Source organism: Garra rufa, chromosome 24, assembly GCF_049309525.1.
Source record: "Garra rufa chromosome 24, GarRuf1.0, whole genome shotgun sequence".
Taxonomy (NCBI): domain Eukaryota; kingdom Metazoa; phylum Chordata; class Actinopteri; order Cypriniformes; family Cyprinidae; genus Garra; species Garra rufa.
Genome location: NC_133384.1, coordinates 11,505,610 through 11,527,963, shown reverse-complemented (window position 1 = coordinate 11,527,963; position 22,354 = coordinate 11,505,610). Strand labels below are relative to the sequence as shown.

Below are 22,354 nucleotides of genomic sequence, written 5' to 3'. Positions count from 1 at the left end.
GTTATCAAATGTGGTGTGTTTAGTGTGAGGTGACAAAGGCACACACAAATTTTGGTGTCAATATGTCAAAGCTTTGGTTAATGTTGAGACTGTCCTCTATCAGAGAGCCAAATTTCGTAACTTTTAGTCAAAATTACAGAAAAATAATGCTAACGCTAACGGCTAATAATATGATTTAATGGCTTATCACTTTTGACCAACAGGTGGCACTGTTATTAAATCGATGTGTGTTTAGTGTGAGGTGACAAAGGCACACACAAAGTTTGGTGTCAATATGTCAAAGCTTTGCAGAGATAAAGCCTCAGAGTCATTTTGGCATCAAGACTAAAATTTGTAGAGGCGCTGTACGAAAACGTTTTTATCTATCAACACGAAATCTATAACTTTTTGTCAGCACAGTCTGAAGATGATCCGACTCGAGATTGGTGAAAATCGGACGAATGGTCATGGAGTTTGAAAAAGTAGGTTTTCAACATGAAATTTGGCCAACTATGGCATAACTGGAATCTTTGTTGTCGCCATGACCGAAGAAATATTTTTAGACCAGAAATTTCATTAACAATGGTTAATGGATGATTTATTACTTTTGACCAATAGCTGGCGCTGTTCCCACATTTATGTGCTGTGGTCAGTGTGAGGTGACAATGCCACATTCAAAGTTTGGTGTCAATATGTCAAAGCTTTGCAGAGATACAGCTTCAGATGCAGTTTGGCATCTTATCACCAAATTCGTTGATGCACTACATGAAAACCTTTCGTATATCGACACGAAATCCATAACTTTTGGTCAGCATGGTCTGAAGATGATCCGAGTCAAATTTGGTGAAAATCAGACCAATGGCCTAGGAGGAGTTTTCAACATAAATCAAAATGGCGGATAGGAAAGTCAGCAAATTTTGGCATAATGGGCTAAGGCATTGGCATTGATGGCATTTTATTACAATAGCCCAATTTATTTAAACGTTATAAGTATTTTTGGAAATTTCTTGGACCTTTTGAAATTTTTTGGCCAGAAGGTGGCACTGCCCCCAAATTTGAGTACTGAAGGGCATGGTGCTGAAGACATATACAGAGTTTCGTAACGATAAGTCAATGCATTCATAAAATATAGCATTTTTGACAAAATTCAAAATGGTCAATACCCAAAATGGCTGGAAAATTGGGTTTGACTCAACATGCTCCACTGAATCTAAAGAGACCAGTGTTGTGATTTTTGGCCAAACCATTGAGAAGTTACAGGCAAAAATAGCAATTTTTCGTATCTCTTGACCACTAGGTGGCACTGAGCCGAAACACTGCGGGTAGCCTCAGGTCATGCTTCTTATAACACGCACCAAGCTTGGTCTCAACACAACAAACCGTTGCGGAGATATAGCCTCACATCCATTTTTGCATGCTTTTCATGAAAATCGTTCATGTGTTATTTGAGAATGGTTTGACTAATCAACTTGAATTCCATCATTTTTTTACCAGCATGGTCTGAAGATGATCTGAGCCAGTTTTGGTGAAAATCAGACAAACCGTATAGGATGAATTCGAAAAAGTAGGAGGAAAAAAGAAATTTGCTTTGTGCCTTAGGCTTCAAAAGTTATTAACATAAACATAAGTGAAACTTTGGACAAATGGTGGCGCTAGAGAGTTTGAGTTAGAGACTCCAAAATTGCTATGGTGACATTTAAGACTGTCCTCTATCAGTGTGCCAAATTACTCAACTTTCCCGCAAGCGGTTCTATGCGCTGCCATAGACTCAAGAGCGGAAGAAACGGAAGAAGAATAAGAACACCAATGGATACAATAGGTGCCTTTGCACCTTCGGAAGAAAAGTTGATGTGAATCATTTACTGTGACTCGAGTCGCTCATAAGAGCCGAATCATGAGCTGCTCATGTGTAAATAAACACAGATCCATGCTTCACTCTGAAACACAGCCCAGATATTTTATGAATTGAATCATAGGCTTTGCCATTTGATAACCGCACATCAGGATTTCAGCTGTATCTTGATTTATCGCGTAGCTTTTAGTAAATGATGACATTGTGAGGTGTGGATGAAATGTTCTGTACTGATATCTGGATGGGAATGTGGCCTTCACTGGCATCAGCGCTACACATGAAGAGTGGAAACAGATGGAAGCGAGTATGAAATGAAACAGAAAGACAGATGAAGCCATCAGAGGAGAGTCTACCTGCTTTACAGTAATAAAGAGGAGGCTGGAAAAAACCAGGTGAGCTACTAAAGCCCACTGCGCAACGGACTGCTGCCCGCCAGGAGAGACGGAGCGGACACACCTGAGGACGAGAGACAGGACGAGAGACAGCAGAGAGAGAGACAGAGACAGAGAGAGGAAGAGGAGAGTGCAGAGAGAGAGGAAGCAAGCAGATGTCATAACCAGCAGACACAGAAATTGCAGCACCAGACTCAGAGCAGCTACAGTCAGTAGGGGTCAGTATCCCTCACACCAGGAGCTGTGTGCTGGACTCACCCGTCAGGTAACCTGCCACCTGGGAGTCGGAGATGAAGAGGTCGTGTTTCTGGTCTTTGAAGGCACTCCACACAGTGGAACGAGAGAGGATTTCATTCACCTGAAACCAAACACACACACATTTCACATCACGGTTTGAGCTCTGGAATGTTCTATCGTGCCGCTGAACGAGGATGATACCTGTTCTCCGAACTGCAGGCTGCGGGTCATGGACTTAAGTGCTTTGACGATCTGAGCTTTGGTTGCGGACGGGTTATCAAGAGTCTCCAACCCGATTCCCTCCAGCAGCTTCAACAGATACGGCACCAGATCCACACGAAGAGCCTGAACACACCACCATTCAGTTACAAACTATAACAATACTACTACTACATTTATAATACAATTACACAATTAAAAAACACTATTACCTTCGTTAATCAATCATTTATTTACATACCACTGGTAAAATATTTAGTTTTTTCTCTTTTAAAGAAATTAATACTTTTATTCAGCAAAGATGCATTTAATTGACCAAAACTGTCAGTGAAGACTTTGTTACATTGTTACAAATAATTCTATTTCAAATAAATGCTGTTCTTTCAAATTTATATTCAAAGATTCCTTAAAAATGTATCAGGAAAATGTATTTCTGGAGGATCATGTGACACTCAAGACTGCAGTAATGATGCTGAAAATTCAGCTGCGCATCACAGAAATAAATTACATTTTAACAGATATTCACATAGAAAACAGCTGTTTAAAATTTTAATATTTCACAATTATACAGATTGGCTGTATTTTTCAAGAAACACATGCAGCTTTGATGAGCAGGAACCATAGTTTTTTTTTTTTTAAACCATTTAAAACCAAAAAACTAACCATCCACAAACATTTCAATAGTGGTGCATTCAACAAAAGCTAACTTGTGACCATGGACTACAAAACCAGTCATAAGTGTCAATTTTTCAAAATTGAGATTTATACACATCTGAAAGTTGAATAAATAAGCTTTTCATTAATGTATAGTTTGTTAAGATAGGACAATCCTGGAATCTGAGGGTGCAAAAAATCTAAATACTGAGAAAATCACCTTTAAAGTTGTCCAAATGAAGTTTTTAGCAATGAATATTACTAATCAAAAATTATGTTTTGATATATTTACTGTAGGAAATTTACTAAATATCTTCATGGAACATGATCTTTACTTAATATCTTAAAGATTTTTGGCATAAAAATAAAAACCAATAATTTTGACCCATAATACAGTGCTACTTACAACTGGTTTTGTGGTTCAGGGTCATTAAAAAAAAAAAAAAAACTGCTCTAGTGTGTGTGTGTGTGTGTGTGTGTGTGTGTGTGTCACCTGTGCGACGAGTTCGGTCTGCTCGCGCTGGAACATGCGGTTCAGAGCCTCACAGGCCAGTCCTGCCATATCAGCCCTGACCTTCATCCCTGTCATCAGCGGGCCGATGGTCTCCAACGCTGCCATGGAGCGCACACACAGCTACAGGAGACAAACACAGCTCAGACATCACCACACTTCACTTAGAGGTTCACGTCATCACAGAGAGCAGTGTGTGTTTGTGCCGTACCTCATTGTCTGAGAGCACGTGGATGAGTCTGATGGCACTTTTGGGCACGGCGTTGTTCCTGTGGTTGAGGGCGGTCAGGACGCGAGGCAGATGTCCGAGAGGAGGAACCTGATCTGCCAGCTGTGTCTGTGTGCTGAAGAGACACACGGCTGCGGTGGTCACCGTCTCCAGAGCCTCACCCTGATGACAGGAGAACACCACAATCATACAGACAGACACAAATCAATCACTGCTATTAGAGCTGGGGAAAGATTTTCCAAATGCATTGTGATTTTTCACTCAAATCGTTTCTGATCTTAGTTTCAATCTCTTACATGCACTTGAACCTAAAATTATCATTCATAAAGATCAAAAAGGTTGAAGCACATTACAAGGGTGTTTACAATATCTTGCATCATAAAAGCATTGTGAGATTTAGATTACACTAGAGCACCATCTATTGTTAAAAACTAGGCTCAGAATTGATTCCAGAGAGAATCACGATGCATCCATTTATCATCGCAGCTCTATCTGCTATAGTCGCACACTCACGTTGGGGTTGTTCTTCTCCAGCAGAGCGGTCAGTGTGTCCATCAATGACACCAGGAACTCTCTGGGCTTCCGTAAAACCCAACCAGGCTGAGCGATGAAGATCCGCAGAAACACTCCGCCAACCTCCAGCTCTCCCTGACCCGCTCCGTACGCCACACAGAAATCCTCCGGCAGCTGCACAAACACATCTTCATTAGCAAGAACGCATTCAAATGATCAAAAGTGACGAAAAATACAAAAGATTTCAGTTTCAAACAAATACTGAAAAATAAAATGTATCAGTTTCCACAAAAATATTAACACTTGTGTGATATGTGTTTTGAAAAGGGAGAAAAAAGATCGCCAGACAGGGGATTCGAACCCGGATCGGTCGCGTCGAACAGAGTGAAAGGCGTTTTATCCTCTGCGCCACTAGAGCTGACTACTAACAGCTGTCTTTTATAGTGTCGACAATCTCAATCACACATTGCTGGGCGGAATTACTGTAAATAGCCTCTTCCAACAAGGCAGCAAACCATTAATGTTTCAGCTGTAAATCTAAATGGATATCTCTGATTCAGCTCCATCTCACCTTCCAGTTGACGTCAGGATTGTCTTTCTGCAGCTTGAAGTGTCTGTGGGAATGAAAGGAGAGTGAATGAGGAGATAGGAGCTGAGGGAATGACTGATCTGAGGTCAGAGGTCTTACTCCAGCATCATCTCTCTGACGGTGGTGGAGACGGTTTCTCTCGAGCTGTCGTTCCAGATCAGCTCGGGGTTCTCGTGCGTTCCCTCGAATATGTGCACCGCGGCCTCGGGGTTATCACGCATGGCGTCCATGAACACGGCCGGCAGGAAGCGCACCAGCGTCAGACGCACCTGCGTGAGAGAAGAACACAGGCCACGGAGTTATCAAACACATGCAGTGACGTGAAACTGGATTCCTCCTACAACTGAAGGAGTCTTACCTTTGGTCCCACCAGCTTGTCCGAGGTCATTTTGGAGAAGAGTTCAGCCGTCTGTGTGCGCACCTGAGGATGTGTGGAGTTACAGAAGAGATCCAGCAGGTAGATCAGAGCACCTGAGAGAGGGAGAGAGGTCAGAGATGATTGAGACACAAACAGCTGAATCTACTGTGAGATCCGCTACTGAAGACACGGATGAGCTGGTGTCCACACACACCTTTGTTCATGGCCTCAGTGACGATCTTGGTGTTAGAGGTCAGAGGGTAAAGCGTCTCCAGAACCAGCTGACGGCCTGTGGACCACCAGAGACAAGAGCGTCAGACCAGAGACAAACACTCTGGAATAGTATTATATCAATAATGTTGACATATGCATTTGCTTTTAGAGTTTTTTTTATAAATATAAATTATAGCAATAAACTCTGAACTAACTGAACTATTAAAGCCACATTTATTTATATACCACTCACAATAAAAATTCTAAACGTTTTAAATAGGTATAATAAATAAGAGAAACATTATGTAGTTTAAAATGAACAGACAACATCACTAAGAAAGAATATGTGAAATATTATTCAGGACAGTACTAAATAAACAATAAATGCATTTTGTACGATCCCTCTCATTTTGGTAAAATAATTAACCATTTAGGGGAATGTAAACTTTTGACCTCAACTGTATATCAATTTGTTTTCATCAAGGAGACAATATGTACAAATCCATAAATCTGAATATATTAATGCCACTGTAAAAACGCACTGCATTCATAGAGATATATGTGTTTTTGCAACTGGTGTGTTCAGTTGCTCAGAAAAAAAAGGTAATGTGACCTCAGCATATTTTTTTGTTTTCACTGCAATTTTTTTGTTGTTGTAATTTTGCTTATGTGATATTTTAGTAGTTTTTATTAAATATTTGGATTTAGTTATAGCACATCAAGTTAAAGTAAATTAAAATGCAAACTTCTGCGTTGTTTTTTTATATAACATTAATCTTTTTTTCTTTTTTTTTTTTTTAGTAACAATGGTTTTTATGGTTTTAATTTTAGTTTGACTTAACTATAATAACCCTGTGCCACAGCAGTCCCTATGTGGGCTACTCTACCTGTATTGAATGTGTGTGATATATTAGATGAGTCTTACTGGAGGGTAAGGAGTGCAGCAGCACCAGCAGATTGGGCAGAACCAGAGATTCAGCGATGTTGATGACACAGTCCTGGTTTGATGTGACCGTATTCACCACCTACAGCAAACACACAATGTTACAGAGACGATCGTGATGATGTCTGTAAAGACTGCTGGTCTATAATGTACCTCTAGAGCCAGCTGCTGGACTTTGCCGGCGCCGTGGACCCTCAGCAGAGAGAAGAGCAGCTTGAAGTGACCGATGCACTCCGTCTCAGAGCCTACGACACACATTACATCCTGTCATTCAGATATCTCTCACAGACGAGCCTCTACACACATTTATCAGTCTGTAGTGTCTTAATCACCTGGGTTGTTCTTGATGACGTTACGGAGAGCTTCCAGCGCCATCTCAGCCCAGCGCAGTCTGTGAGCGTGCTGCTGCGACTCCACTTTATTAGTCTGCGTCATCGCCAGCAGAGTGTGCAGATACTGAGCCTGAGAGCCCACATAGTCCAGGAGACTGGACGCAAACGCCTTCGGGTACTGACAAACACAGATCAACACAGCTCTCATTAGGGATGCTCATTTTGGTTATGTTTCATAGCGGACGCTCATTAATCGATTATAAACTATTACCTGACAAGATTATTTTAAATTAAAATTTTATCAAATTAGAAAGGATAAGTGTCTGTGACCCGTTAAAAATACAAACATTTGCTTTCCAGGGATTCATTGAACATGCGCAAAAAGGATTCACATCTATATCTATATATATATATATATATATATCTATATATATATATATCTATATCTATATATCTATATATCTATATCTATCTATATATATATCTATCTATCTATCTATCTATCTATCTATCTATCTATATATATATATATACACACACACACACACACACACACACACAACCGTTCAAAAGTTTGGGGTCAGTAAGACTCATAATAGTCTTTAAAGAAGTCTCTTCTGCTCATCAAGGTTGCATTTATTTGATTAAAGGTCCCATACTGTACACATTTCTGGAGGTTTATTTTAGTTGTTGATGTCCTTAAAAATATATATTTGCGGTATAAGTGCCAAAATCCATCTCAATATATTTTTACAACTCTTTTTTTAGGAGCTCTGTCAAGAACAGGTTGATTTTGGCCCATCTAATTAATATTCATGAGCCTCTCTTCTGATTGGCCTGTTGTTTTCTGAGTGACGCACAGCCAGGCCAACCACAGGTAACTACGGTCATGTATGCTTTAGCCGAACCCAGAGCCATAGAGAGAGCCTAGCTTGCTGATACTCAACAGGATATATCAGAATGATCATTAATGTTTTTTCTTTTTCAAACACCGAATGCAGTAAGCTACATAACTGTTGCTTTAGTAAAGCCCCTTTCACAATGCGCGCTGATTCTGGAAAATTACGGGAACGAGCGCTGTGTGAACAAAAGCCAGAACCATAAAGGCAGTGTTGTAGTGATGATGCACTTTATCATGCGACTCTTCACGACGAAAAAATACGTGCAAAGTGGAATGAAGCGGCGATCATCAGGCAGAGCCAGCTCCTCACTATCAGCGCTGAAGCACAGTTTGTTCAGGTTAGTTTCAGTTTAGTGAAACGTACGCGTCGCATTACATCTCACATCCAAACGTCACATGTCTTTATGGGTTGTGTGTAAAGCACGCACAGATTCCGGAAAACAACTGTGAATGAACCAAATCAAACAACTCCGGAACAAATCATGGGACACATTATCCGTGTATTTACCGGAATCGCTGTGTGAAAGAGGCTGAAGTTGACGTGCCTCTGGTCTCTTATATTCACGTTGTTCTGAAGCCTGTGTAATGATGTAGTTTCCACATCTATCGACTGAACAGGGTTTTCTCCACTTGTTTCCGTGTTGTTGTTGCTCAATAACAGCATGGACGCGTTGTTGTCTGGGTTTGACAAAAGGAGGGTGTGACGTGGTTGGTGCTCGGGGCGGTGACTGAGTAGATCGGACGTCACGTTTTTAAGGAAGTCACAGCGGCTCGTGAAAATGAACAGCTACTTTAAGCAGGCTGTGTGCAGTTTACTGTGGATTGACTGTTTTGAAACTCATATGGTAGTTACACCCCTAGACCTCAGTTATCATGAAGAAAGCCAGGAAATTTTGATTTTGACAATATGGGACCTTTAAAAATAAAAATACAGTATTTTTAAGCATGCAGAGTTTTGGTTCATTTTTGTGTTGCACGAAAAAAGACGGGCTTAAAGCGGCATCCTATTTTTCTTTATTTTACAAAAGCACAACCATTTGTTGTTATTGTTAATGTACACAAATAAAAGCAAACCGTTTACAGATTTGATTATCTGTATGACTAGGAGAAGTAGTCTTTTCCATTGTTAGAAAGAAAAATATCAAGTGATTGCGCCACACACAGTTAAGATTGCTAACTTGAGAACGCAGCCTTTCCATTTTCACAATAAAATACAGTCAGCCAAACACATGGACAAAACACTGCTCAGTTTAAATAATCTGTGCTGTTAATCGTTATCACCGTACTGCTGTGATATTATGCCAAATTACTTGTTAAATGTAGATATTGGAATGCGAGTGAAGTAACCTACACAACCAGGTTGACATAATAAATAATATGTTGGCATTCAAATACAGAAACATTTGTATTTGTGTGGAATGAGAGAACTAACATTAGTTTCAGTTTCACTTTAGTCTAAATTAATTAGTTTTGGGTTATTGTTTAAATAGCATAGCTTCTGATATTTTTCATTCTTGTTTATTTCTGAATACTGTTAAATTGAACGGATTTTTTTTGTGGCGTGAGAGGAACTAAAATAGCTTAGCTATGTTTATAGTGTTTGTAAACATTTCACGTCAGCATCAGGCCTATTTCTGAATGTAGCCTAATAAAAAACACAATTTATCCTTTTTTCTCTCTCAAAAATGCAATTTTACTTTATTTTAACCATGCAGCAAAAGTTTAAAAATATTTTGATAAATTACTGAAAAAATAAATAAATAAATGACCGTTAAACTGATTGTATTGATTGGTCAAACTTTTTTCCGTCAGTTAACGGTTAACCAATTAAAATGAGCATCCCTAGCGGTCATACATGTAAAGAAATTAATAGTTTTATTCACACATAAGGACACATTTAATTAGAATAGGAATTAATAATCAAATTATTCTTTAAGGATCATGTAAACTGAAGACTGGAGTAATGATGGTGAAAATTCAGCTTTGATTGCAGAAATAAATTACACTTTAACAGATATTCACATCGAAAATAGCTGTTTTAAATTATAAAAATATTTTACTGTTTTGCTGTGTTTTTAATCAAATAAATGCAGAAGAGACTTCTTGTGTACAGTAGTGAATGTGTCTCTCACCTCCAGAGGAAACGCAGGCTGCTCGTTATAAACCCGAACGAAGATCTCTCCCACGATCAGCTCCTTCCCATGTTCACTGAACAGGAACTCCGATCCAAAGTTCTTGTCACACTCGCCCTACACACACAGAGAGAGAGAGAGATGCTCAGATGCTCCTGAAGCTGCAAAAACACACTAACATAACTAACAACATCCAGAATCAGGAAAATGAAATATCCATTCACAAAATTCATCCCAACCAAATTATAAAAGCACACAAAGAAAATTATCTATCCTATTGGAATGAAACGACAGAAAAACAAAGTAAACTTGAATGTTATTTGGCCCTACATAGAGATTACGCAACTGCAGATTATCTGAGTACAGTGAAAAACTGTAAATTAAGAAGACAAATGACGAGGTACAGACTGAGCAATCATTCTCTGACTATAGAGACGGGCAGATATCGACAGCACTGGCTGCCCAAAGAGAGCCGCATCTGCCCATACTGTAATCATGGGGAAGTGGAGACAGAGCAACACTTCCTCACCAGCTGTCCTAACTACCAAGAAATTAGAACAAAATTTTATCCAAAATTTGAAACACTTTGCCCTGGCTTTAAAATGTTAAACAAGAAAACACAACTTCAATATTTATTAGGTGAAAAACAAGATTGTATCTTACTAGCAGCAAGATACATTGATGCCTGTCACAAAAAGAGGGAGGAGTCAACAAATCAGTGATGCGCCCGCCACATACACACACACGCACACACACACGCACACACACACACACACACACACACACACACACACACACACACACATCACATTGAATTTTAAATTGTTCATAGAATTCTAATGTGTTCATTATTTGTCCTGCTTTTTAAAAATGTATATACATGCATGTTTCTGTTGCATACATACCTGTTTTACATTCAATGTAAACACTCTGCTTTGGCAATACACTGTAATAATTGTCATGCCAATAAAGCACATATTGAATTGAATTGAATTGAGAGAGAGAGAGAGAGAGAGAGAGAGAGAGAGAGAGAGAGAGAGAGAGAGAGAGAGAGAGAGAGAGAGAGAGAGAGAGAGAGAGAGAGAGAGAGAGAGAGAGAGAGAGAGAGAGAGAGAGAGATTACTATTATACTATTATACTATTACTTAATTTAATTAATTTATTTATCTATTTGAATGAATTTATTTTTTATATTTTTGGTTTGTTTGTTTTTGCCTCCAGATAAACAGCAGTACTGCTTAATTGTTGATCATATCAAAATGTTAAATATTAGCTTTTGGAATATTCAGGGTTTGTGCTCCAAAACATTTGGATTAAAAAGCACAAACACAGATTTTTTAAACAGCATCACAAATGTTGACATCCTAATTCTAACAGAAACATGGTGTAGATCAGATGTGTTCACTCAGTGTCCTGCAAGTTACTCTGAAATCATAGTGCCCTCCTGGAAACTCAACTCAATACATCGTGGTAGAGATTCTGGTGGTTTAGTCATTTGGATAAAAAATGACCTTGCTCCTTTTACATCACCAGTACAGCAAGGCAAAAATCACATTTGGTTAAAATTAGATAAAAGCTTTGGAATTCTAGATAGAGACCTTTTTATCTGTGGAATATATATTCCTCCATCAGATTCCCCATACTATAACGATGAAGTGTTTTACATATTACAAGAAGAAATTAATCAATATCAAACTCTGGGGAAAATTTTACTATGTGGAGATTTAAATGCTCGAACTGGTTCAGAATTAGACTATATTGATAATTCAGGAGACAAACATGTGTTCACACATATACCCCAAGATCTCTTCAATACTCTACCTAGAAGAAATAACCAGGATACTGGAGTCAATAGGCATGGGAAAGAGGTAGCCCACCTTTGTCAAACTTTAGGTCTTTATATCCTCAATGGTAGAATCAAAGGAGATTCCTGTGGACAATTTACCTATAGCTCAAATCTCGGGAACAGTGTTGTAGATTATGCCATATCAAATATAAGCCCCTCCCATTTCAATGCATTTACCGTCAAAGCTCAGTCACCCCTGTCTGATCACAGCCAGATAAATATTTTCATTAAAGGTGAAAACATCAGATCAAGAGAAATTCATAAAAAGCCAATTAATCTACATAAACTTAAAACACCGTATAGATGGACTCATAGTGCTGCTGAAACATATTTTAAAGTATTAAAGTCAAATGAAATAGTTAATTCCATAACAATGTTTAACAATTCAACATATGATAATAATTGGAAAGGAATAAATTTAGCAATTAAACATATTAATGAAATTTTTGAAAATATAGCAAAAAAGGCCAATTTAAACGAAACTACTACATATAAACACAAAAATAGAGCTAAACAAAAACCTTCTGAAAAGTGGTTTGACCATGATTGTAAAACAATGAGACAAGAGTTACGATTAATTTCAAACCAAAAACATAAAGATCCAGTCAATTTAGAATTACGCTTAAAGCACTCAGAACTTCTCAAACGATACAAAAACACACTGAGACAAAAGAAATTGGATTATTATAACAACACACTTCAGAAGATTGAAAACACAATTGATCAGGGTCAGTTCTGGAGCACTTGGAACAGTCTAAATAATACAAAGCCACAAGAACTAGCCATACAAGATGGTCAAATTTGGAAAGATTATTTTGAGAAGCTCTATTCACATCAAACTGACCCTCTGAATAATCCCAACCAGTTAAAAGTCCTTGAAAAATTGAATGCTCTTGAATCGTGTATAAAAAACAACCAAAATCCACTAGATTATCCAATAACCCAACAAGAACTTAATGGAAAACTGAAATCCCTCAAATGTAAGAAATCCTGTGGCCCTGACAACATAAAAAATGAGATGCTTAAAAACAGCTCTCCTGAATTTAAGACTGCATTACTCAAACTTTTTAATATGATTTTGAATTCAGGCGTTTTCCCTGAGGTCTGGAATACAGGACTCATCTCTCCTATCTTTAAAAGTGGAGACAAAACCGATCCTAATAACTACAGAGGGATATGTGTTACCAGTAATCTGGGAAAAGTATTTTGCTCTATAATCAACTCTCGAATCTCATCTTTCTTAATGCAGCACAATGTCATCAGCAAATCTCAAATTGGCTTCCTTCCTAAACATCGAACCACTGACCATATCCACACACTACACACATTAATAAATGAACATGTACACCAAAAGAAAGATGGAAAAATATACGCATGCTTCGTAGATTTTAAGAAGGCTTTTGACTCCATTTGGCATAATGGACTGTTTTATAAAATCATTCAAAGTGGCATAGGGGGTAAAATATATGACTTAATTAAAAACATGTATAACCAAAATAAATGTGCAGTAAAAATTGGACAGCAAAGGACTGATTATTTTTCTCAACAGCGAGGAGTAAGACAGGGCTGCTGCCTCAGCCCGACTTTATTTAACATCTATATCAATGAACTGGCAGATCTACTGGACCAATCAAACAGCCCTGGACTACAATTATTTGACACAGAAGTCAAATATTTACTATATGCAGATGACTTGCTAATTTGATCTAAAACACCTGAAGGTCTCCAGAACAACCTTGACATTTTAACTAAATTCTGCCATGATTGGACCTTAGAAGTCAACATCCAAAAAACTAAGATTATGATATTTCAGAAAAAACCCAGAAATCTAGAACATAAACATATATTTACTTTAAACAACACTACTCTACAACATGTTTTACAATACAGCTATCTTGGTCTAGTTTTAACTCCCACAGGAAATTTCAATGTGGCAATAAAAACATTACTTGTAAAAGCCCGCAGAGCACTGCATGCCATACGAACAAAATTATTCAAAATAAATATCCCTATCAGAATTTGGACAAAGATTTTCGATAGTGTCATACTGCCTATTGCCCTGTATGGAAGCGAGATCTGGGGCCCAGCGAGTAACTACAGCCATAAAGATTGGCACAAACACCCTTTAGAAGTTCTGCATGTAGAGTTCTGCAGAAGTATCCTTCACGTCCACAGAAACACGCCTAATAACGCCTGCAGAGCTGAGCTAGGCCGTCTTCCCCTAAATCTAATCATTAAAAAAAGAGTTTTAAAGTTTTGGATCCACTTAAACTCTAGTTCTGAGGATTCTCTTCATTTTAAAGCACTAAAAACACAAAAAATGTGTGCTCAAAAAAGTCATCTTTGTGTAATGGTGTCCAATCTGACTAATAAGGCACTCAATATCACCAAACTTGAGAAACATGGAAGAATCAAAGAAATTCTAAATGAAGAAAAGGAGACATACATACAACATTGGAAAGAACAGACCAAAGACCAAAGTCGTCTCCAATGTTATGTGAAACTCAACAGAGAGTACAGTCTAGCTGAGTATCTGGTCTCAGTCAGGAATATAACACACAGACATTTACTGACCAAATACAGACTGAGTGACCACCAGCTAGCCATAGAAAGAGGACGGCATAAAAAGACATGGTTACCTAAAGAAGAGCGAATCTGTAACGAATGTAGATCAGGAGCAGTTGAGACAGAGGAACACTTTCTCCTCCACTGTGACAAATACACATCCCTAAGAGACTCACTGTACAGTCAAATACAGCAGATTATTCCTGAGTTCCAGTCACTCCATGAAAACAACAAATTAAAAATACTACTTGGTGAAGGACCTACTTCCTCTTTGGTAGCACAACATATTTACAAATGTCATAAAATAAGAAGTAAAGAGTGAACACATCTGTATTAGTAGAACCATTAATGTTTATATAAATATATATATGAATGTATTTTTTATTTTTTATGGATGTATATTATATGTAATTTTGTTTTGATTCTATTCTGATGTATAGAATGCTTTGGCAATATGTATCCAAGTATGTCATGCCAATAAAGCAATATGAATTGAATTGAATTGAATTGAGAGAGAGAGAGAGAGTGAGCTCAGATCAGAAACAGATGAGTGTGTGAAGCAGCAGATGAGTGTGAGGAGCGTCTCACTCTCTTGATGTTGCTCTCCTGCTGCGCCTCCAGGAACTCCATCAGCTCCGCTCTGGTCCCGTTGTTCCAGATCAAATACGGCGTCTCTGAGTTACTATTCAACAGCTTCAGGACCTGTGAGAAACAGATGAACCAGATGAGTAAGATGTTTGTTATTCCGCAGTGTCACCGTTAGATTGTGTCCTCCTTTACCTCCGCAGGCGAGCTGCTGCCCAGTTTGCGTGAGATGTAGGGGGTCAGCATGGCGGCCAGGCTCTTCCTGATGGCGGGGTTCTCTGGAGGGTGTGCTGCGGCTCCTCCGCCGTTGGGTTCTCCGTTGGGTCCGTCCTCCGGGGTCAGAGCGGCGCTGTAACCCGCCAGCCGGCCGAGGGCCACCACGCTCAGCTTGGCCAGACTGTTGGCCACTTCCTGCTGGTTGGTGTCCTGACTGGCCTGAACGCCGCTCTCCTCCAGAGTGTAGTCGTAGTTGAAGAGGCTGAACAGCAGGTGCCACAGAGCTCCGGCCTGGTACAGGTGCGTCTGGAGGAAGAAGTCTATGGCGAAGGAGCTGATGCACTGAACCGCCAGCGACGCCAAACGCGGCAAACCCTGAGAGTCGAGAGAAATGCAGCCTTAGATTCACAAAACACTCACAGACATTAAAACTCTGTTTATGACTTACTTTATAGATTACTTATACACACAAAAGACTAGAGTCTCCAGACCAATCATAGAAATTAAAGGATTACTCCACTTCCAAAACAAAAAAATTATTGATAGCTTAAGATGATCATGTTTTTTCTATCTTCAGTCGCACAGAAAATATTTTTTTTTAGAAAAACATTTCAGGATTTTTCTCCATATTGTGGACTTCAATGGTGCTCAAGGGACTGAAGGTTCAAAATGCACTTTCAAAGCAGCTTCAAAATACTCTAAATGATCCCAGCCGAGGAAGAAGGGTTATCTAGCGAAATGATCGGTTATTAAAAAAAAAAAAAACAGTTTTTAACCACAAATGCTCTGCAATGCGCATACATATTCTATGTATTCCTGTTCAAGACAGTTAGGGTATGTCCAAAAACTCCCATCTAATTTTCTCCTCCAACTTCAAAATTGTCCTACATCACTGCAGAAGTACCGACCCAGTGTTTACAAAGTGAACGTGCAGGGGTCATACACCTATTACCGATTACAAAAAAAGATAAAACAGCGATGTAGGGCGATTTTAAAGTTGGAGGAGAAAATGAGATGGGAGTTTTTGGACATACCCTAACTGTCTTGAACTGGAATACACAGAGTACTCATGCACATTGCAGAGCTAGACAAGATATTCATAGCATTTATGGTTTAAAAGTGTATAAATATAATTTTTCTTAGAAAATGGCAAATTGTTTCGCTAGATAAGACTCTTCTTCCTCGGCTGGGATCATTTAGAGCTCTTTGAAGCTGCATTGAAACTGCATTTTTAACTTTCAATCTGTTTAGCACCATTGAAGTCCACTATATGGAGAGAAATGTTTTCCCCAAAAAACAAATTCTTATCGACTGAAGAAAGAAAGACAAACATCTTGGATGACAAGGGGGTGAGTAAAATTTTAGAAAAGTTTTATTCTGGAAATGGAGTAATCCTTTAAACAAATAATTTATACCAGATCAGATGGAGAGTGCAAAAGATATTAGGTTACAGTTCGTTTTAAAGTGTTCTTGTTATAGTGTAAAAACACAAATAAGCACTGAATAATGTTTATTAACATGTATTTACTATAGCGTAAGGGTTTGATTTAAGGTTATTCGCTTGTATTTATGCATAACCTACTTTTTTATTATAGTAAGTACAAGTGATGTAACAAAGACACTAAACTGCAATATTTTAGGTGATCTTATCTATAATATTTACCTATAACTTTAGAAAGATCAATGAATGAAACTACCAGTGTACAACATGAGCCTTTTAAGGGTTAGTGTCAAGTTTATCTATATGTCCATAGTTATATGAAACAGAGAGTGGTTTTCAGTTCCATTGTGTGTTCTCACCTTGCCGTAGTAGAGGATGTGACACACATCTCTAATAATGTTGGGAAGCTCGACAATCTTCTCTCTGCACTCTTCGAACTGAGCAGCGACGCTATAGCACCTACAGACGTGTCCGCACACCTGAAAACACCCACAATACACTCGATCACTCTCTAATAGCACTGTCAGCTCACTGTAGTTCCTCTATACGACCGTCTGTTGTCATATGTGGCTGTAGAGATGTACCTGTACTGCCATGTCCTCAGGTTTGCAGGAAGCGGTGAGAACAGCCACACAGCGGGACAGAGCCTCCATCAGCATCTGACACAGAACACACAAACCTCATCAACGCCTCACTCAATGCCACAGTGAAGACCAGTGCTGGGGGTAACATTACAAGTAACGCAACTTACACAATAATATTACTTTTTCCAAGTAACTAGTAAAGTAACACATTACTTTTTAATTGACAAGCAAATATCTGAGTTACTTTTCCTCCATTTATTGATTAAAAGCTCTCCTGTCCTCATGTTGAGAGAAATTGTGAGTAAGATGTTCCTTTAGTTCTAGAATAAATGTGAACATGCATTAATTCATCTCACTCACTAAAAAACAGATCCAGTGTTCCTCAAAATGAATAAAAACTGTCAAATTCAACACAAACCTGCTATAATTAAATATGTGAAATAATACAAATATCCTTTATGCATTTAATCCCATTTTATTAACCGATGTCTTTGCTGCCGACCTTCGATGATCCAATTCATCCATACTAATAAAGAAAAATTACTCAAGATAATCTAACATTTGTTTTCCCCTTTTATCGCTAAAGAGTTGACATTTGTTCTTCTGCGGTCTACTGTACAGACGGAGATTTACTTTTCTCTAAACCTGAGGCTTTTGCTGTGAAAAGCTTTTTACATTTGACAAAAATACAACTTTTTATATTAAACACAAACAAGCCCTGCCCAGATTTAAAAAGTAACGCAAAAGTAACGTAACGCATTGCTTTCCATAAAAAGTAACTAGATAACGTAATTAGTTACTTTTTAGGGAGTAACTCAATATTGTAACGCATTACTTTTAAAAGTAACTTTCCCCAACACTGATGAAGACACACAGAGTGGTTTCTGCTGGTTAAGATGAACACATCCTGACCTCGATGCCGTTCTCGCGCCGCAGCTCCTCTGCGTTCAGGGCTGAACAGTTGACGGTGTGGAAGGCCAGCTCAGCGGCGGCCGGTAAGAGCGGAGAGGTCTTGGAGAAGAGCTGATCGTCACTGGTCTCCATCGTGATGGTCTTGATCAGCATGGGATAGCCGGCGTATTTATACGGCTCCAGCTCTGAGGACAGAGAGAGGAGGAGATCACTCACTGACCGTCTGAAGATCAGGAGATATATCTGAGAGGACATCAGTCTCATCTAACCCTGCTTGTGTCTGTTGAACAGGATGCTCTGGGCTTTGAGGATCAGGATGATGTTTTCTGGATCAGGACCGTCCACGATACGAGCTGATTTAGTGCACAAGAACTCATAGGCTTTGTTGACCTTCTCAAACATGTCCTGAACACACACACACACACACACACGCACAGCGAGTTTGGTTTATTATTTATTAAGTTTATTATTCATTCACTAGTAATGAGACTAAAGTGCGTTGATGTACATACCCTGCCCTCTGGATTTTTATCTGGATGGTATTTCTGGGCCAATCTGAAATACGCTTTCCTTATTTTGCTCTCGTCATGCCTTTAAAAAAAAAAGCACACACACACAAATCAAATGACCAAGATCACACTCAATAAGGAGTATTCTCAGACTTTATAGTGTCACATGAGAAGCTGTGAGAATGAGTAAAATTAGATTTTTTTTTAATCTTAAGGGTCAGAATGGGATGAAATGGTCATGTGACACTAAATTGCATGGAAGAAACCCTAACAAGTGTAACAAATAAAGTAATACAAAAGGGAAGTCTTTTGTCTTCGAAGGAGTAGTTCACTTCCAGAACAAAAGTTTACAGATGATGTAGTCACCCCCTTTTTATCCAAGATGTTCATGTCTTTCTTTCTTCAGTTGTACAGAAATTATGTTTTTTGAGGAAAACATTTCAGGAGTGTTCTCTATATAGTGGACTTCTATGGTGCCCTGAGTTTGAACTTCCAAAATGCAGTTTAAATGCAGCTTCAAAGGACTCTAAACGATCCCAGCCGAGGAAGAAGAGTCTTATCTGGCGAAACGATTGGTCATTTTCTGAAAAAAATTATAATTTATATACTTTTTAACCTCAAATGCTTGTCTTGTCTAGCTTTGCCTCAACTCTGTGTATTCCGGTTCAAGACAGTTAGGGTATGTCTAAAAACTCCCATCTCATTTTCTCCTCCAACTTCAGAATCGCCCTACATCGCTCCAGAAGTACTGACCCAGTGTTTACAAAGTTAACATGGAAAAAAGGATCAAACACACTTTACAAAAAAAAGCTAAAACAGAGATGTAGGATGATTTTGAAGTTGGAGGAGAAAATGAGATGGGAGTTTTTAGACATACCCTAACTGTCTTGAACCGCAATACACAGAGCTAGACAAGACGAGCATTTGAGGTTAAAAAGTATATAAATTATAATCTTTTTCAGAAAATGACCAATCATTTCACTACATAAGACCATTTTTTCTTGGCTGGGATCATTTAGAGTCTTTTGAACTGCATTTTGGAAGTTCAAACTCACAGACACCATAGAAGTCCACTATATGGAGAGAAATCCTGAAATGTTTTCCTCAAATAATTTCTTTACGACTGAAGAAAGAAAGACATGAACATCTTGGATGACAAGGGGGTGAGTAAACAGTGAGAGCATGTTGGACTTACTGTCCTTGTCCTTTAGGGAGGTTCAACACCTCATAGGCGTCATCCACAGACATGGAGGGCGGCTTCTTCTCCACTTCTCTCTTCCAGGCGTCCAGAGTGTCCTTCAGCAGCCTCACCTGCAGAGGGCAGAACAATCACAAACAGGATATTGTATTAAACAGAGGGATGAAGGTGATCCATTAGGCAGTGAGTGTGTGTTGTGTACCGGGTCTCGTATGGGCCAGTCCGGGAAGCGGTTGGAGTCACACAGGTGTCGCAGGTAATAGATGTTGCAGAAGAGCTCATTGTCCAGTTGAGGGAAGCTGACCACAGGAATAGGACAGTACTGATAGAGAGCGCGAGTGTTGCTCTGCAGACGAGGACTGAAGTCTGCCAGATGAGCCGCGATCTTCTCGATCATCATACGTCTGTCCACACACACAACACACTCCATCAACAACCAGCAGAGGATGAAGGAGCTCTTCTGTCACATTTACCTCAGGGTTATCATAGTTAACTAAAACTAAAACCATGAAAAACTGTTTGTTATAGGAATTACAAAAAAAGTTAACAAATAAAATAAAATTTAGCACTTTGGCAGCTGCTTTTATCTAAATGAGGACAACAGAAACAAATAAAACCAACAAAAAAGCAATAATGTAAGCGATGTGACAAGTCTAGGTTAGTATAACACAGAACACATAGAAAGGGATTTTAATAAATTAAAAAGAAAACAAGTAGATAGAAAGGAAAAAGAACAGGGAATGCTAATGTTAGAGGCTCTTGTTTTCTTTTTAAAAGAAAATTAGTTGTTAAAATAGTGTTAAAAGTGTTAGAGGGTCAAGTGTTTTTTCATCTCATTTTCATTTTTTTTTTGTCTAAATGTACTCAAATACCAAAAACAGAAATACAAATTATTATAAACTACGTAGACAACTAATAACAAAAAAAAAAAAAATACTAATACTTTGACTAAAATTAACATGAATAAAAAATATTAACTAAAACTCTAGTGTCAAGACAATACCAAAATAACAATTTTAGGAGACAAGAAAAATAAAATGTTAAAAAATATACATCATTAATAAAAAAAAAAAATCAAAATTTTCAATAATGTATTAATTAGTTTTTATTTAAATAATTTAAACTTCATTTTTAAATCATTTAAACCTTATTTTAAAGTGTGTTAAACGTTTAGTGTTCAACATTCATAAAAACAAATTAAAGTGGTACAAAACCAAAAAATCCTAGATCCACAGAAGAGGAAGTCTAGGGAGAGTAACAGGATGTTGACCTCATCTCACTGCTCCAGATGGCTTCAGGTGTGTCAAACTCTCCCAAAAATATCTCCGAGAATCGCTCAGCCTCGTAATTCTCCAGGTAACACACCATGGCCTCCGGCAGCATCGAACCCAACACACTCCTCTGAACGATGTCCATACCTTTAGCCTGCGGGTCATTACACAACACAGATCAGATTGACTTTTATTAGTCATGTATAAATGCAGTGTGTGAGATGAGAGAGGTCAGATCTGACTGCTGTGAAGCGTTACCTCCTCTGATTTAAAGGCCTGTTTCAGGTGAGTGTATTTCAAGAACCTAGAGAGAAATAAGTATGAATGGATATGAAGAGTTGAAAATGAAGCCCATTATGAGGATTTAAATTGTATTTCCAAATGATATAAAGCTGTGGCGCGGTACCGAGCGACAGGCAGCACATTGGAGCCGGTGTACATCATGATGAAGAAGAAGACTCCGGTGAGGTAGAGCCGCTGCAGGTTGGGGTTGTCCTGCATCACCAGGTACAGCAGGTTGGCAACTTTCTCCACCAGGATGGGGTCAAAGGTTAAGAGCAGCTGTGAATGACAGGACAATGAAAACTCAGACAGCAGGCTTCAGAAACACGGCTTTAGAGGAAGACAGAGAGTCAGTCGTCTGTACCTGGACGATGTGCGGCAGGCAGGTGCTGTCACTTATGAGCCTCTTCACCTTCGGTAAAGGCCTGATAATGGCATTATCTTGGTCCCTAAACACACAAACACATGTCTGAATGCCTTCGGAAATCAGCAAATGATTCAAAAACCTTTTATTCAGATACTTTCGCAATTATTTTTAACCAACTCATTCATATAGAACCCCGTTTCTGCCGTGCTAACTTTATAATCTCACAATTTTGACTTTTAATTTCACAACTTGAGTTTAAATCTTGTACATTTGACTGTTATTCGTGTGCTCCTGATCATAAATTCAGAATTGCAAGCTGAGAAGAAAAGTCAGAATTAGGAGTTGAAATCAGGGAAGCACCGAAATTAAAATTTTTGGACAAAATTAAACACTGGGCCACAGGCAGATTACCGAACATGGTTTTTTGTGATTTTCCCCCATGTATTTTGCCAATTTTTCACCATTGCATCAATTAAATAACCAATATTTGCTTTTTACAGTTTTGTCTTGCTTTTCAAAGAAAA

General features: G+C 38.6%; 1 protein-coding gene across 3 annotated transcripts in view; it reads right to left on the bottom strand.

The window, feature by feature from the left end:
• The window catches only part of LOC141300083 (dnaJ homolog subfamily C member 13), a 56,969-nt gene that overhangs the window by 1,169 nt on the left and 33,446 nt on the right, over positions 1–22,354 (bottom strand). For 2 of the 3 annotated variants that reach the window (XM_073830388.1, XM_073830389.1), the window contains 26 exons: positions 21,828–21,912; positions 21,588–21,742; positions 21,440–21,485; positions 21,181–21,335; positions 20,113–20,314; positions 19,908–20,023; positions 18,716–18,794; positions 18,473–18,608; positions 18,204–18,388; positions 17,292–17,366; positions 17,067–17,186; positions 15,246–15,641; positions 15,054–15,167; positions 10,055–10,171; positions 7,022–7,199; positions 6,843–6,934; positions 6,672–6,771; positions 5,748–5,822; positions 5,534–5,646; positions 5,275–5,444; positions 5,158–5,200; positions 4,587–4,760; positions 4,056–4,235; positions 3,827–3,967; positions 2,662–2,805; positions 2,482–2,581 (listed from right to left, as the gene is read on the bottom strand). In XM_073830388.1, the coding sequence (XP_073686489.1) occupies positions 2,482–2,581; positions 2,662–2,805; positions 3,827–3,967; positions 4,056–4,235; positions 4,587–4,760; positions 5,158–5,200; positions 5,275–5,444; positions 5,534–5,646; positions 5,748–5,822; positions 6,672–6,771; positions 6,843–6,934; positions 7,022–7,199; positions 10,055–10,171; positions 15,054–15,167; positions 15,246–15,641; positions 17,067–17,186; positions 17,292–17,366; positions 18,204–18,388; positions 18,473–18,608; positions 18,716–18,794; positions 19,908–20,023; positions 20,113–20,314; positions 21,181–21,335; positions 21,440–21,485; positions 21,588–21,742; positions 21,828–21,912 (3,491 nt within the window). Of the gene's footprint in view, positions 1–2,184; positions 2,288–2,481; positions 2,582–2,661; positions 2,806–3,826; positions 3,968–4,055; positions 4,236–4,586; positions 4,761–5,157; positions 5,201–5,274; positions 5,445–5,533; positions 5,647–5,747; positions 5,823–6,671; positions 6,772–6,842; positions 6,935–7,021; positions 7,200–10,054; positions 10,172–15,053; positions 15,168–15,245; positions 15,642–17,066; positions 17,187–17,291; positions 17,367–18,203; positions 18,389–18,472; positions 18,609–18,715; positions 18,795–19,907; positions 20,024–20,112; positions 20,315–21,180; positions 21,336–21,439; positions 21,486–21,587; positions 21,743–21,827; positions 21,913–22,354 lie in introns of all 3 variants that reach the window. The other variant, XM_073830390.1, reaches the window with a different exon arrangement.